The sequence below is a fragment of the Trichoderma atroviride genome, chromosome 1 (assembly GCF_020647795.1).
Source record: "Trichoderma atroviride chromosome 1, complete sequence".
NCBI classification, from domain to species: Eukaryota; Fungi; Ascomycota; class Sordariomycetes; order Hypocreales; family Hypocreaceae; genus Trichoderma; species Trichoderma atroviride.
The window spans coordinates 1,228,122-1,244,627 of NC_089400.1; the positions used below are offsets into that span (position 1 = coordinate 1,228,122).

The window sequence follows — 16,506 nt, forward strand, 5'->3', positions numbered from 1 at the left end:
TGAAACATTGACATGGTCTTGATGAGTAGACTAAGCTAAGACAAGGTGGCATTATATATACACAGTGAACTGGAATATCAGTGCTTGTATAATTGTTTAATTACTATCTAAAATTTGAGTCATGGTATCCCCAGTTGCATCCTTTATTCCCATAAAACTATATGATGCCAACTCGCAACCTAAACGCCGGAATATGCAGAGTACGCCAACGCGTAAGGAAAGAGAGATGTCGAGTATCTAGAACAAAAAGGCGTAAGCTTAGTAGACGCGATCACCAATTTGGCTCCTCCAGCTCTTGGCACGCTCAAATCCATTCTCATGGGTCTGGTAATCGGCAAATGTTTGCATGACCTCCTCCTGCGAGTTGAGGACAAAGGGCCCGTATTGTACAACAGGCTGGTCAAGAGGAGTGCCCGCAATGACGACTTGGGAGTAAATGTTAGCCTGGAACAACCTTTGAACTGCAGAGTCCAAATTTAGGGAAGGGGGGGGGGGGGGGGCGAAACTTACAGACTCGAGCGTCCTTTGTGGCGCTGGCTTCAGTCGACAGTTGAATTACATCGCCCTCCTGTTTGAAGAAGACGTTGTCATACTGCTCGGCCTTCTTGGCCTCTGCTCCCTCGCCAACAGTGACGTCTCCGTCAAGAACATAGGCAAAGGCGTTCCACCCCCGGGGAAGAGCCTGGGTGACTTTTGCGCCGGGCCGCAGCTGGAAATCGAGCAGCCACACGGGCGTATAGGCCAGCTCCTTGACAGAATCAACGCCGTGACTCTGGCCCGAGATGACCTTGACGGTGACGCGGCCGTCGTCGACGTCGACCTTTGGAATCTCGGCGGCGCGCAGGTCGCGGTAGCGCGGCTCGCAGTACTTGAGCTCCTTGGGCAGGTCGACCCAGAGCTGGAGGCCGACGTTTTGGCTGCCATCGGGTTGCTTGCGCGGCATCTCGGCGTGGACGATGCCGCGGCCGGCGGTCATGAATTGGAGGTCGCCTTCGTAGAGGGTGCCGGCGTTGCCGGCGAAGTCTTCGTGGTCGACGACGCCCTTGAGGAGGTATGTGATTGTTTCTTGGCCGCGGTGGGGGCTTGAAAGGTTGTTATTATCTATGGATGAGATAAGAGTTGAAGGAGATTTAGGTGCTTACTGGTCGGGAAAGCCAGCGGTTGTGGCAAAGTGATCGAGCATCAAGAAGGGACTAAAGTTGCGCTGCTGTCTTGTGCCGATGGAGCGTCGGACGCGGGCCCCAGCGCCTTCGGCCTGTTCAATGGCACGAACGACCTTTGCGACGGCTCGTGGGGTGGACATTTCGGTGACTGTGAGATGTTGCTCTGGGGTGGGGAAGTGGTTTTTGGGAATTGCTTTGGAAGCAGCTGTCTCGTTCAATGCAGTACTGGTAGCGGTCTTGCTGACGAACAATTCGCTGTAGTGGTTTGGAATTGAAGATTTGGCAAGATTCAGGAAATCAGAAATGCTTTCGCGGTATTGGTACAAGAGCGTAGATGACAATCCAATGAGAATTGCAATGATGATTTGGAAAAACTTCATGAGAAAGGGAGTAGAGGCAAAAGGGTTTATTTATATACAAAAACGATGTGAGAAATCTAAAGAGAAGGGGTGGTTTAGCAAAGAGCTTTAAAGAAATTTTGAGAAGTTTCTGATTCCTGCCAAAAGTCGCATTATACAGGCTTATATCATCAAGCACTTACAAGTAAGCTGCCGCAGCGCTGCCGCAGAGCTTCTCCCGCGATCAATTAATGTTTTGCAAGCTTGGGCCCACAATTAGTCACTTTTACATCAGCAGCGGTCGAGCACATTAACAAATTGCCTTTGTGCCCCGCTTTACTTCAAATTCCACATTCCAGATTAAGCAATGGTTACTCAGCGTTTGATGTTCCCTCTTGGATTTGCTAAAGATTTCTACGTACCACAGACATGTTTCAGGTAGCATCACATGATCACCTCTGCAAGCAGGACGGTTGTGAGACTGCGTTGAGTGTTCAATTTCATCAAAAGCAAACTCCCATTGGTATTCTACCCTTTTTGCGTCCTTCCATATAAGTGCCCATACAACAAAACAAAGAAGAGTTAATGTCCCGTAGAAAAAAAGAAAAAGAAAAAAAAAAAAAGAGGCCCGTCTCCACAGGCACATCAATCGCCAACCGCCATCTCTTCCCAATTCCAAGCTATGACTCCCAATTCTCAAAGATAGCATCATAGGTTTCGAAAAGGGTGAGAGGGGTGTTGAATAATCGATAGGGCCTGTTGGAATAAGGGAATAAAAGAAAATGTAGTTCAAAAAAAAAAAAAAAAGCGTCAGAGCTTGGCCACCGGGTAAGAGAGAAGTGACGACATCGAAACCGGTTGTAGATGTCCCCGTCTTGAAAGGGACGCGGGATCGGCCCACTTTCCTGATACTTTTCATCGAAAGCTGGCGTTTCGAATCCATCAAGATCAAGCGACAGAGAGCGCAGACAAAATGCCGATAAGTAGTTGGAAAAAGGACAAAAGAGATGAGAGCTGGTCAAGTCAATGAATGTGTGCGCTTTTTCGCTCTACGGTCCGCTCTCATCAGGTCGTTTACTGGTTGATCTTCTCCTTGGTAGAATCAGCAGCTTCGCCCTTCTTGACAGCAACAAAGCTGCTCAGCCAAGCCAGCGTCTCGTTGCTAACAACAAAGGCCGTGGAGACGGCAGCCTTGCCCTGGGCCACGACGCCCTGCTGCTCAAGCTTCTTGAGCTCGGAAGCGTAGACCTGGAAGACGTGGTCCTTGCCCTCGAGTCCCTTTTGGTAGGGGAGCAGAATCAATCCACGGGTATCGTTGTAGAGGTCATTGGTGGGCTTCTTGATGATGGGGAAGCGCTCTTCGATGCGGTCCAGGGTCTTGTCGCCAAAGGAATCGGCCTTTTGGACATAGGGCGAGACGATGCCATAGGGTCTAGCAAAGTAGGGGATGATGGGGGCGGCAAAAGTCTGGTACGCTGAGTCGCCGAGCTTGAAGGATCTCTGGGCGTACTCGTTGGCCGCGACGGTGTGGACGCCATCGCTGACTAGGGGGAATGAGAGCAGGTGCTATAGAAGGAATTGTTAACACAAGGGCGAGATACGACGCCAATTCGCCCTGCAATTGCGCGAGAGCGAATGAGTTTGCACGCGTACCTGTAGGAAAGCGGATTGGACATGGCTGGCCACGTCGCCGTTGACTTGGGGAGCAGGCATTGTGATGTTGGAATAAGCTGTTTACTTGGTGTTGCAGGTGGAGATTGGGAGGTGAGAGACGGCACGAGGTGGGCGGCGAGATGTTCAGGGTGCTTTTGAAGAGAAGAAGAAATAGGTCGGCTGGAGACAAAAGGCCAATGCTTCGATAAACAGAAGAAGCAAGGGATGAGAGCAGGTATGAGAAAAGGAAGGGAAGAAGACAAAAAAAGAGCCAGGAGTGAGCAGCTCCAGCAGTAGATAAGGACGGGGCAGACGGGCAGCCGGGCAGCTTTGTACTGTAGCGGCGCATTCCCCAAGCCAAGGGTGCCCACGGCCTGAGCCATGGCTGGCACGCCACCCCGGATGATGTATTGATAACGCAGCGCCGCGCAGGCCAGATACCTGCCAGATACCTGCGATGCCTGGCCCTCGCGCCGCAGCGCCCTCCCGCGAACGGTACTGGTACGTATCCGTGCAGGACGCAGCAAAAAGGCATGTGAAAGCGGCGAAACAGCTCTAGCAGCGCGGCGGGTCCCTCTTCGTTCTGTGCTGTGCAGGACTGGAGACGCTTCTGTGAGGCTTGCGGCTCCGCGATTGGCTCACCAGCCACACCTCGCATGGCATGGGGTCCCCGTCTGACTTTGGCCGACATGTGAAAGCGCTTGTTCGCTGCAGCCAGCTGCTGTTCTGAGCCAACCGCAGCAGCACGAAGGTTTTGGTTTATTACATTTTCTCTCTTTTTTTTTTTTTTTTTGCTTTTCTCTGCGGTCCCCTTTTTAGCGGCTTGTCCGGGTAAATCGTCCCGACCATCTGTTACTGTCTAGTCTCTCGGTTTTGGACAAAGGGAGGAGTGCTTCTCCTCAAGAAGCGGATTTGGTCCAATGGACGCCGTGTCTGGCACACACACTCGGACGCATTTGCATGCATGGCATTACATGTTGTATTGCATTAGAGGCGCTGGGAGTTGCTCGTTGATGCGGAGCAGGCCTCGTTCCCGCCAGTGCAGCCAAAATCCCGTATCGTCCGGAATTGCGACATCTCGCACTTGTTGCGGTGTGCGCCAAGCGTCTGATCCGTCATCCGGGTGTTGGCGCTATCTCTACTCGAGCTGTGCTGGGGGACTGACTGATTCAAGCACATGCATCTGTATCATCCATGGGTTTGATGGCTTGATGGGCCTCATCCGCCTTATCGCCTGGGATCGATGATCAGTCAGCTAGTGCATCCCATGCCCGAGAATGCTTGCGGCATCGGCACGTTGGCGGGTCATGTTTTGCTGGGAGAGAGCTCCTATAGATTGATGTCAATGTTCATACCGTACTGTGCTTATCTATCAGCATTCATGCATGCAACATCCAGATGCACACGAGCTCAATGCCCATAAATGTTGACTGGATCCTCTCGTGCGTCACATCTCACTTCAGATCAGGTGTGCCTTTTTTTAGGCAGCACGCACGATTCATGGCTAGCTCGTGGAAACGGCCGAAATAAAAACTCTCCTCAGTGAAAAAAACAGGGACGAAAAACAGCCGGCCATGGGGCGATTCTGAGCCGACTTCAGTCCACACACATGTTTGACAGCGTGAGCGCCAAGGCTACCCTGCCATCTGATGCCTGGCTACGGATACATGTATGTACCATTGCTCCCCCCTTATTAGGTTGGTACCTAGGCAGGTACTACAGTATGCTTACCTCTACTCTGCCTCGTATCTCTCGGCATCAGATGAAAGATAGCAAAGAGGAGAGGGAGAGACTGGACCCCTGGAAGCTCACCATCACGTGTAGAAAGACGGCTTGATGTTGCATCCCTTGGCAACTTTTTGCCCACGCCAAAGGAGCCAAAGGACTGGGAGGCACGTTGTCCCTCGCTCTCCATGCCCGGGCGTTCGGCCACGCTGGTGATTGGCCAGCCCATTGGTTCATTGGCCAAAAAGGATCGGCGCGAAGCTGCGCAGCAAAGACTGTCTTACAGTAGTACCGTAGTACTGCATATTTTGGGACACTCGGCTATCATATTCCGCGCTCCGTATTATTTCGTGAATTCTCTTTACTAAAAAGCGCCGATCGGGCTTTAGGATCAGGTTTTTTCAAAAAGGCCGTCACGGCAGGCCAAGCCAAGGACAAATTAAGTTTTGCAGGTCGGAAGTTTGATCGATCCACGTCTGGTGCTAGTACCCGCACCCTTGCTTGGTGTTTGTTCCATTTTTTGTGGATAGCTTCAATGCACCAGCCACAATCACATGCCAGAGAAGACTTGGGTTCTCTTGCCCCTCGAAAATGTCTTGTTTGACCTCATCGTTTGTTTACTTGTCGTGCTAGACGCGGGTCTTGCTGGCTTGGCATTTTCTTTAAATTGTTAATCTTATCTAAGAGGCTTAAAATTTATATAGCTTCCAACAGTCCCTCCGAAAAATCTTTGTTTCGCTCGTGAGCTAGATGCATGCGGTCTTACAACGGGGAACCTTTGCTTGGGCGGCCTCACAAAGCATATTTTTTTTTTGATGTATCTCATTGAGTTGAGGGTAGTAAGTATCTTTCACACGGCTGATTAGAAAAGCAACACGAGTCTCTTGCATGGATGCCAATAGAAGTCTGCTGGACGCTGATATCAGCATTCATCATGAGCGTAAGAGGTTGCACTAATCTTTAATGCAAAGCCCAATCCCTTTATCGTCCTGGATTCATACATGTGACTCGAAAAATTCTCTTTAGCAGCCGCCTATTATACAGCTCAAATGACAGCTGGAGCTGCGTGATCACATGGTTCTAGTCGGTGACTTGGCGACCCCATTCACATAAGATTGGTTGGACACCACAAATGCTCTTGATAGAAGTGATTCCACTTGGACGATTCGAAAGATCCTTGTCATCCTATTAAATGAGCTCGGCATGCACGTGTCCGTACCTGGAAATGACTGGTAGATAGAGATATGCATGTATACAGACCTAATCAAGGGGCTAATGTCATTGTGCTGTTATGTTCTGTCTAAGACAGTTTTTGTGAGCACAACGGTGCTATCTCAGTCTCCCTTGAGCGAGTAAACACTTTACAGTATCAATTGCAAAGTGGCAGTATCATATATTCCGTATACTAGCTATATATAGCAATTCTACATATAGTATGCGGCAAGTTGCAATTGAGGGCCATCTTCTCAGGAGCAGAAAGACTGATATCAGCAACATCGCAAGCTTTGAACATGGGTCTTGACAATATTGCCTCAATAGTAATGCCAAGAATACCTAGTTAGATTATGAATAGTCATATTAAGACAGAGCTATCTCTATGCACGATAGGCATCTGCCAGTCATACTTGAAATTCCAATCTAAGCCTCGGGAAAGCTCAAGATCTTGCCACTCATCATTGCACCACTGCCTTCTTGGAATAGCGTCATCATTTTCCACAGGATACTATCTTGCAAGAACTCATGTAGCCGAAGTCCAACGCGGTTCACAATATTTTCGGCAGCATGTGATTCTGCAAGGACAATTTTTAATCGCGTGTGCTTTGAGGTATATACATTCCTCTAGTGTTTTGCAACGCCGCTTGCAGAGCTCTTTGCCCTTTTGGACAATCAAGAGCCCAGAAGTGGTAAAGTCATCTGGAGAGCCATTCAGTAAACTTGTACATATTTATGAAATGAGCGATATTATCAAGAATGACATTTCCCATTGAGACTTTTATGTAGGTCCGCTTGACAAATGGTGAACTTGCACATCTCAGCGCCCAAAAATTCTTCATGGCAATTCCGATACACTCCAATGCCCTCATTCACAGTTAAAGGGGGAAAAAACGCTGCGATGCACACAACCCCCTTATTTTGCGATGTTTACTTGCTCTGTATTGTTAGATAGTACCCGAGACCACCACTCATTGAGGAGAGAAACTACGTACAACTACATGTAATCTAGCCCCGCCGTTTTACGGAACGAAAGGGGGTCATCAGCACAATGAGTCGCTTCCCAGCAATTTTCATCTACTCTGAGGCGTCACTACCTACCTACATATAACCTGGCCCTACCAGGTTCTAGGCTAAGATGAAGTCATTCGTACCTAAGGCGTTGGTTGCACTGCAATTTTCATCTACCCTGAGGCGTTACTTGCTGATGTAGAGGAGATAAAGTACAACTCTATAAGCTATGCTGAAAAAGATATCATGGCATTTTCTAGTGCAATGAGAGAAACTATGGCTTCTAAATACTAATTACATGTTCGAAGCATAAGATTTAATTTATTGGGTAGCATCTACGGGCACAGTCTTGTATTAGGTATTTGCCATATAATGCTGGAGATGGTGCGACTCTCACAACTAAACTTGTAATACACAGTCGTGCTTTATATCATCATGCATGGACCATGTGTATTCCGTCACTGGACTAATAAATGTTGATAGAATCTAGGGTAAGAATTTACAGATGTTTAGCTGCTAGTTACCATTGAAGTTGAAGTTCGGATGGTCAAGTCATCAGAATTCAGACTGAATGAGATCACATGGCGGCAGAATCATAAGAAATGTTATATATTTCCCGTTCGGCATGATGTTCTATTCAACTCATCATCCTTGACGTGTAAACTACAGAGTCTAATGCTCCTTAGTCAAGTCAAACATAGTATGGCTACATCCAAGTAAGCAGTGCGTATACCTACATACTGTTTCGTGGACTACTTGGGTAGTAGATGTGGCGGTTTCAGGGCCCGGTCTGGCGCTTGATTGGCAGCACAAGCCATCAGCGCTGATTGAAAGCATGTCACTTCAGCTGCAAAGGACGTTGGCTCGCGCACTTGTCCTCAATATCGAGCTCTCGTTGCTTTTTTCTTCTTGGCCATCGTATGCCTTGCAGGACAGATGAGCAAAAATAGAAGCCTCCCTTGCGTTGTTGGCCGTTAGTATTCGAGCCTTTTTTTTTTTCTTACGACATAACTGGAATGCGGAGCCCCATCGTGCCGTCTGCAACTCCAATTTCTGTTTTTCTTTTCTTTTTGTTTTATGTTGGCCCGAGCCTGGCTTCAATTGCGGCTCGCCCTGCAGCCACATCCCACCTGTCACTTTATCACAGTTGACAGCATGTACAAGTGCAGTAGTACAAGTATATTGCGCATGGCGTCCAAGGGTCCAGCCAATCTAAGTAACCGTCGCGCTAGAAATGCCGCCGTCGTATGCAGAGACGGGTGTAGAGTCGAAATGCTGCGCAGTAGCATTCATGATCCTTGATGTGCTGGACCGCCTGCTGGACTCTGCTTTTGGAGGCTGTTGTTGATATCATACTGTACTACTACATGTGCTCTTTCAAGGAAGCGCCGCCACGTTTTGGCAGCGGCAGGGGATAGAATACGGGGTTTAATCAACCGTCTCGCTTGTTTGCGATAAAGGAGCGACTATCAGCGTACGTAGCATTCACTTGACGCGGGTGCGGGCCATGCATCCGAATAAACCGCCACCCGAGACTCTCCAGGTGGTGGACTATCTATAGCTTACCACTGACCACTCGTGCCACCCAATAGTATCACTCCTGCAAGGAATATTGGTTGATAGCGAATTGTGGCTGTCAAAGGTGCGACGTGAAGCGAAGCGGCATATGCATGCAGGTACATGTACAGTAGCATTTGTTGCCGTCTACCGGTAGTTGCTGGATGAAGGAGGCGAGAACGCACAATGAATCAAATCAAACAACATGTGGGAATGGAGAGGTGAATCGGTAATAGATCCAACAACAAGACTTGTCGTAAGGACTCGAAATGAGAAGGATCAATTCCCAAGATGGATGTCACGAACACAGTGCCGTCCATCTCAAAAGGCAACCAAGCATCCTTGCTCATTTTGACAACGTGCTCCCTCTCCGCAAGTTACTTGTACAGCAGGCATCTCGTGTACCTGTATTAACAATTCAACTCGGTGGGCAGATGATGTCTGCAATATGCATGGCGTCATGCAGGCACACGGGGGAAATGCATGGTCTTCGCATATTAGGCGCATATGGAGCAATCTGGAGTGCATGCCTGCCTTGCATGTCGACAGCATGTAGGGGAGCATAACGTGGGTCAAATGCCGCGTTTTCCTGTGCATGTACGGATAGGCACAGAAAGTACTAATAGCTGATGTCAGTCACGGAGACGCTCGCCTATGCACTCCATAATACTTGGAGGAGTGTCGAGGCCTAGAGTCCAGAGGGCGAGTTCTCGAGGGATGAGCAGGGCAAGGGCACGGAACCCTGCTGTAGAAGGTTGTCGAACTGGTGACGATATGGAACATTGAAACTGCCGGGATCCAGGAGATGAAGCCTGAGTCTCGGCCGATTTGGTGGTGGTGATCATGATGAAGATGCCTGCTAGTATGCAGTGGTAATCTGCTTTTAATGCTCTGTACGAGCAGAGAATATTTGGGGACCTGTACCACTGTACAGAGGCCTTGGCGAAGCTCCAGCTGGAGTCGGGCAGCCCGTAGTGGCACGGAGCGCTGTACAAGAGTACATGTACATGCGCGTACCTGGGCTCGACTGAAGGTGCCTCACCACTCCTGTTCTTGTCCCTTGCATCCATCGCATCGCATCTCCCTTGGCCCCCTCCTCGCCTTCCAGCCCTTTGTGTGGCAGGAACAAAAAACGATAATGTGCTTGTTGGTTTCGGATGACTGATTTGTCCACATCCGTACTTTGCACTCGCGCTGATTCCTCGACTGCCAGCCATCTGCGATTCATTCACCCACAGGCAGCTCCAGCTCCGCCGCTGCGCTGAGGCCAAGCCCCGATCCCCTTTCATACTCAAGCTGCAGGCTGGAGAAGAACGAATTTCGCTCGCTGGGGTCCAGAAGCTGGCCTCCGGACGCCGTGATTGGCCCTTGGGCACCTCAATTTTGCAAATTCGGCCAGGACCCCTGAACCCTGCACGCACCCCTGCCGCCCTCGTGCGGACAGCACTGGCTGGCTGGGACCTGGCAATTGGGCAATTGGAAGCCAGAACACGGCGATGCAAGCAAGCAAGCAAGCAAGAGATGCTCCCTGCCGTCGCTTGTTGTGCGGGACAGCCAGGAAGGGGTGTCGCCGTCTCAGGAGCAGGATGATGAATCAATCCATCAACTGCTCAGCTGCGCTGGAACATGCATCTGGGGCATCCGTCGCCTGCAGCATCGAGTGCAGAGTGACGATGGCGCGCAGATATGGGGTCGCTTCCCATTGAGTCCCCAATGCTCGGTGCCACGCCAGCTCGGCCAACTAATATCGCAACGCCGCACGCTATTGCGGACTATTCTCAATTGTGCTCCGTCCGGCGGGTTAGCACGCACTTGTAGCACCACCATGCCCATCACTTGCTTCAATTATCCAATATCCATGCCGATTGGCATGTCTGTTTTGGCTAATACCGACTGGCCACGAAGAAAAAACCACGGCGGGTGGGGACGCACTCAAGGCCCCCTGCTCCATGCAGCCGTGCCCCTGAAAGCGCTGCAGCCCGGCCGAAGCTGCAGCAGCCGCAGGTACCTGCGCTGGGCTGCCACCACTACCGCCAGTATGCTCGGCGCAGTATACAGTACTGTACTGTAGTGAATGTCCTCCCCCATGCATCCGTCTGGCCATCTCAGACCGGACTCCTCTCTAGTGGCCACCCAAGACCCAAGACAGGTCTCCTTTTCTATTTCCCGTGTCTCGCCTCGTCTCGCGTCGCCTGGTTCCGACTCTTCTCTCTCTCTCTTTTCCCTCTGTTCTTCTCTCGTTCTGCACGGGATTCTTTTTTTCTTCGTACGGGCCACTTGAGGTCGTCCGACAGCGCCTGCTTTTCCTTTCCTTCTCCAGACCACCGTCCTTCTCTTTTATCAAATCTCCGTGAGATCCAGAAGCACTTCGGATGGCCCGCTGAGATCGCCCCCGACTCAAATTCTTCTCTTCGCCTCGCTCGACTGAGAGTGAAGAAGCGTTTCGTGGGAGCTCGACTCGATACTGGTTCGATATCGACCAGCCGCAACCATGTCTCCTTCTCTCAGCACCCAACTTTCGTTTACGCGCCCCCGAACTGGCGACCGTGATGGCCGGCCCAGCACTCGCGACCAGGGCGGCGCCGAATCTGCCATGATGATACCCAGCCGTACCTCATCGCTCCATTCCCGCATCACCCAGCCCATTCCGTCCACTCTGGCCCAGAAGCCCCAGCAGCGAACCCCAAAGACGCTCACTCATGCCTACATGGTCTGCGGTGTCGGCCGTGAGCCCTCTCAATGGGTCAAGGCTCCCGCTCCCGCCCAGGGCAAAATCACCCACATGAAGGGCGCTGTTGGACAATTCTGGCTCCCCGAGATCCTAGGCAGCAGCCCCCGCCTTGAGCAGGACAACGAGATTGCGCGGGCTCTGCACTCTGCCATGAGGGTAAGCTCATCAACCTTGATCGCCGTTGTATCAATGGCCAAACGGGCGTCTCCCCAAGGCGAAGCCGATGGATTCTGCTAACACTGGCTCGCATAGGCTTGCTTCCCTCACGATGTGGAAATCTGTACTGGCCGGAACCAGCCCCACTGCACTCACCATTCCTTTGTCCTCCAGCAGGACTCTTCTCACACTCTGTACGGTATTTGTCTGCGCGTCTGGTCGCGGGCTGACGAGAAGAGAGCCGAAACCATCCGGGATCTGAGAAAGAGGACCGAAACCGACTACTATGACAACCCGGAAGAGACCTACTGGATCCCCTACTGCCTGTCCTTCCTCTCGCGCTACCCTCTGTACAACCTTCTGGGCGATTATCTGCGTGGCATGTGGATTCACTGGAACAAGGCTACTAACCTGTTTCATGCCGAGGAAGTATCCCGCATTCTGAGCTTCCCGGCCCCTAGGCTCAACGATCTTGTCCGTATCGACATGAAAGATTATGCCCTCTGCTACCAATTCCCCTCGTCCCCTACCGGATTCCAGAACTTCGCCATGTGGCCCCTTTTCAACTGTTTGTCCATCCCTAACATTGTTGGCGTCATTGAAGCTGCCATCTCTCCCACTCGTCGCATCATTTTCGTCAGTCATTACCCGGCCATGCTCACAATCGCCTCTGAGACTGTACGATACTGCGTGCGAGTCTTCGAATGGAGTGGTCTTTACGTTCCGATGGTGCACGCGCGCCATACCAAGGAGCTCGTCCAAGAACCCGGTCCTTACATCTTGGGTGTCACCGCTGAATGCCGGTCCCTCTTCACAGCCCCCACCGACGCTTTGGTCGTCGATTTGGATCGCAACTTTGTCCTCACATCCAGCCCCCCCTACTGCCCTCACTGCTGGCCAGCGCAACAAGTTTGTTAGCCGTTTGACTCAGGCTCTAAATGGCGATGTTACGCCTTCTGGTGTTCCCCAGCATCTCCGTTCTGCCTATGGCGGTGGCAAGTTGGTGCCTGCCGGCCAGATCATTGTCATGCGCGGCGAGGTTGAGTCCATCCAGGACCCCGAGTGGTGGAACCAGGATTCTGTCATGTCTGTCATGGACCACGTGTGCGAGAAGATGGGTCGCAACTCTGGCATCAAGGCTGTCTTTGGAGGCTCAGTTAAGAAACCTCTCATGACCAAGGTGTCAATGAGGCATCTCAACGAACTCGTTCGCGAGAGAAACCAGTACTCTCGAGATGCTCTCGAGGCCTGGCAAGACTTCATCAATCTCAAAGGCCGTATGGACACTGAGCTCGGCAAGGTTACTAAGCGTAACAACTACCTTGTCGAAGAGCTTGAGAGCTGGAAGCAGCAGTTCCTCAAGTTCCAGGCCTTTGCTGAAACTCTCACCAAAGAAACTCAAGACCTCAAGGTCAAGATTGAAGGTCACAAGCGGGAGAATCGCCGTCTTGCATCTCTCATTGAGCAACAAAAGGAGGACAACGGCCGCCTCACCACTCGCCTCTCTGGCACAGAGAAGCAGCGTGATGATGCTCTCGAGGCCCTCGTTTTGCAGCAGGAGATTGCTGAAGAGCTCGAGCGTGAGCGCAAGAGGAACAAGAAGGAGCTTTCTCAGCTTCACCACACCAACGCCACCATCACTCGCCAGCGTGACGAGGCTCGCCGCGTGGTTCTGCACCTACGCAGCTTGATTGGCGGCCAGAGCCACCACATGGAGCATCTCATTCAGTCCCTCACCAAGCCGGAGGAACTTATCCGCGAAGTCGAGGATGGCTACGAATCGGACGAGGTTCAGGGTGGTGCTGATGTGCACTCCCTGCGACCCTCTCGCAGCAGCAAGCGGCTGTCTACATCCAGTCTGGTTGATGTGGCTGATCGCCACCTCAAAGATAAGACTGATGCTATCGCTCATATCGTTCGCAACATCGCGGACCAATGCCAAGCTGCCGTCGACGGCCTGCAGCTTGCCCAGGATGCCGAATCTCGAGCCAGCACTCGTGCTAGCCGACGACTGAGCAGCATGTCGACTGCTCAAAGTGATGATGGTGAGGACGCCCGCTCCACCGCCACCTCGGACGCTGGCGAGGGGAGTTCTCGCTTACAACCGCGTGCCGGGAGGCCTAGCTCAATACCACCAACGCCGGATCTCATCCCCAACCGCAGTAGCACTGCACTATCGTTTGCGTCCACGGCCACAACGCCTGAGCGAGCCTCCCAACAGTACTCTATTCGAGACGAGATACCAACCAAGATTCTCGAGGACGATGAAGAGGACTTCGATGACAGCCGAAGTGATCAGATCGGAGTCTCCCATCACCACGGAGTCGTCTCGAAGCAGTCTCAGTCTCTTCTCCACCGATCATCTGGAGCAAGAATCAGCGCTTTCGGCAATCTCCGATGAAGACGCCAAACCTGAGGCTGCGCATGATGCTGAGCATGAAGCTGAGCACCAAGCTGAGCAGGTCGGAGACGCCCAGCCGGCCTAGCCGCAGCCTTTTTGTACTATTGTCGATCCTCGTGCAGGATCACCCCATTTTTCCTTTGTCTTGATTACTTCGATACGGCGATCCAAACTCTATATCCTTGTATCTTGAGCGTTTCCAGCCTCATTGGGCAGACATCTTTTTGTTTTGTGGCGGCTTTGGATAAAAACATGTTTCGGATCACGGCGTTCATTTCTTATCCTGTTCTTTTTCGAGTATCATCACTTTTTTACCACTATATTCTAGATGAAGGGAACAGTTTGCGATGGAAGGCTGACTGATGACTTGCGTGGCGCCATCGAGGCTTAGGATCTCTTCTTTTTTCTCATGACTAACATAACTTATTTTTTTTTCCCCCGCTTCCCTACATAAGGGCATTATGACACTTGATAGTTCAAGCCTTGCAATTGAGTCTTCTTACTCACTTGACCTACTTTGTGCTTTCTTTTCCCAGATTTGTGTGAATTGGGTGACTCTGGTGAAATTTCAATCTTTGTTTGAGCTGGGTTTGAGCTGGCCGTTGTAAATGTTTTGTAATTACATGCTTAAAAGTTTGTCTTTTGTAAAATTGCTTTGTTAGTAGTAGGTAGATCTTAATAAGAACTGACACTTGTGTTAGTGCCGGTACCTATGTTTGCTGGTTGCCGCTGCAGAGTGGAGTTCCTTTACTAGTGCGGCTGGTGTTCCGTGTTTCCCTTCCACTAAGATAAAGAAATTTCTGATAAGAGCTGCGCATTGTCACTCTTTGCAAAATTTAGAAGCGCGATTGCTTGGCTGTCCAACATCTTTTACACATTTTATAAAAACATTTTTTACAATGGCGGATCCTCTGCTTACTTCTCTTTGCGCTATTTGCCATACATCAGTTCCTCAATACAAATGTCCCCGCTGCAACATCCGTACCTGTTCCCTAGCCTGCGTCAAGAAGCACAAATCTTGGTCGCAATGCAGCGGCGAACGCGACCAGGCGGCCTACGTCCCCAAATCCAGGCTGGCGACCGCTGCGGGCGTTGACCACGACTACAACTTCCTGCACAGCATTGAGATGGCATCCGAGCGCGCGGAGAGAGTCCTCGTAGAGGACAAGGGCATCGTACAAAAGGACGAATTGCGACCGCTGACGGTGGAGGAAGTGAGGTGGCAAGTCGGCCGAGACGGCAGGAAGAGAAAAGTTTTGGTGACGAGGCTCATGAGAAGATCAAAGGAGAGAGCAGTGGATAAGCTCCTTGCGAACAAATTGAGAAACTTGGGAACAGAAGTCGTGTCTTTGCCTCAGGGCATGACGAGGCAGAAGGAAAACCTCACGACGGTGAATAGGAGATCCGGTCGCATTAATTGGCAAGCAGAGTGGTTCACTTTCGAGAAGGCGAAGGAGACCGATGGCGGCGACGATGCGAACGAAGTGAATAAGATACGGACGCTTTCGAAGCTGTCAGACGATGTGCCGCTGTACAAAGGATATAGTGCGTTGCTGGAAACCCAGGCAAAGACGCAGGGCAAAGTGCAGAAGAGAGCCTTTAGGGGAATTGCTCAGAATCCGTGGGATTCTCATTGGCATATGGCGAGCGATTGTCTGCAGGATCCGCAGACGGCCAGTTGGATATCCATTCGGACGGCGTCAATTGATGCGTGGCCGCGAGACGATGAGTCGCTGCGACGGCAGTTTCAGTATTTTCTCGGCAGTTCGAAAAAGCGATCCGATCGAAGGGTCACATTGGCACCCATTCAACCCGAAGAATGTCTTCGAAATATTCTTTCAAACACAAAAGTCATCGAATTCCCGGCAATATACGTCCTAGAAGAAGGGGAAGCTTTGCCGGCTGGATATGTGCTTGGGTCCAAAGACCCGGCTAGCCTTTCACATGAAGAGGAGCAATGGCCAGGTGCAAAACGCAAGGGCGGGCCACAACAATGGAAGAGGCCAGAGCGACCTGCGAAGAGAAGAAGACCAGGTGATGGAGACGGCCTGGAAGAAGGCGAGCTTGGGGGTGATGGAGGCTCGGATGAAGAAAACGGCGGCAAGGCCAAAGATGGGGCTGAAGCTGGCGATGTGATTGCCGAGCAAATCTTGGGCGAGGATGAGGACGATGACACGACAAGTAGTGATGAGTCCACGAGCAGCTCAGGCTCTGACAGTGAATAAAGAGGACGAGGAATGGGCGTGTCATAGGTACCTGTGCAGCATCATGGATTTACTGCTCTCTGGCTTTTAACTCTAGCTCCGGATGGCTTCTTCTCCTTTTCCTTTTGGACTCAAAGATTCAATTTTTGCATTATACAATACCATAGCTGTAGTTTATCAAGTTACTAATGAGCGATATACAGATATAGATATAATGAATAATCGGAAACGCAGCGCCCCAACACTCCTGTTTGTGACATTTTTGCTGTAGTACCACATCTGGCCGCAGCCGTCCTGAAGATTCTCCCCGCAGCGGGTACGAATACAGCGGCGTGGGGTGCTGTCAAGTCCACTC

General features: G+C 51.0%; 6 protein-coding genes across 6 annotated transcripts; 3 read left to right on the forward strand and 3 right to left on the reverse strand.

Annotated features, from left to right (window-relative positions):
• Positions 1-83: 83 nt before the first annotated feature.
• TrAtP1_000495 (uncharacterized protein) lies at positions 84-1,844 on the reverse strand. The gene is made up of 3 exons (XM_014091628.2): positions 1,143-1,844; positions 511-1,082; positions 84-425 (listed from the first exon to the last, which is right to left on the reverse strand). Exons 1-3 carry the CDS (start codon positions 1,541-1,543, stop codon positions 259-261), a joined length of 1,140 nt encoding a protein of 379 aa, XP_013947103.2. The 5' UTR covers positions 1,544-1,844; the 3' UTR covers positions 84-258.
• An 86-nt stretch (positions 1,845-1,930) lies between these two features.
• TrAtP1_000496 (uncharacterized protein) lies at positions 1,931-2,484 on the forward strand (the record flags this gene model as incomplete). The annotated part of the gene is made up of 2 exons (XM_066110603.1): positions 1,931-1,976; positions 2,366-2,484. The coding sequence occupies 2 exons, from the start codon at positions 1,931-1,933 to the stop codon at positions 2,482-2,484; spliced, it is 165 nt and encodes a 54-aa protein (XP_065966675.1).
• A 91-nt stretch (positions 2,485-2,575) lies between these two features.
• Positions 2,576-3,214, reverse strand: TrAtP1_000497 (uncharacterized protein; the record flags this gene model as incomplete). Its single annotated transcript, XM_014091627.2, has 2 exons — positions 2,576-3,067; positions 3,155-3,214. 2 exons carry the CDS (start codon positions 3,212-3,214, stop codon positions 2,576-2,578), a joined length of 552 nt encoding a protein of 183 aa, XP_013947102.1.
• Positions 3,215-9,291: 6,077 nt separating this feature from the next.
• On the reverse strand, positions 9,292-9,504 carry TrAtP1_000498 (uncharacterized protein; the record flags this gene model as incomplete). Its single annotated transcript, XM_066110604.1, has 1 exon — positions 9,292-9,504. The coding sequence occupies one exon, from the start codon at positions 9,502-9,504 to the stop codon at positions 9,292-9,294; it is 213 nt and encodes a 70-aa protein (XP_065966676.1).
• Positions 9,505-10,763: 1,259 nt separating this feature from the next.
• On the forward strand, positions 10,764-14,660 carry TrAtP1_000499 (uncharacterized protein). Its single transcript, XM_014091626.2, has 2 exons — positions 10,764-11,546; positions 11,643-14,660. The coding sequence occupies exon 2, from the start codon at positions 12,043-12,045 to the stop codon at positions 13,945-13,947; it is 1,905 nt and encodes a 634-aa protein (XP_013947101.2). The 5' UTR covers positions 10,764-11,546; positions 11,643-12,042; the 3' UTR covers positions 13,948-14,660.
• A 121-nt stretch (positions 14,661-14,781) lies between these two features.
• On the forward strand, positions 14,782-16,492 carry TrAtP1_000500 (uncharacterized protein). Its single transcript, XM_014091625.2, has one exon. It carries the CDS (start codon positions 14,847-14,849, stop codon positions 16,170-16,172), a length of 1,326 nt encoding a protein of 441 aa, XP_013947100.1. The 5' UTR covers positions 14,782-14,846; the 3' UTR covers positions 16,173-16,492.
• Positions 16,493-16,506: the final 14 nt, after the last annotated feature.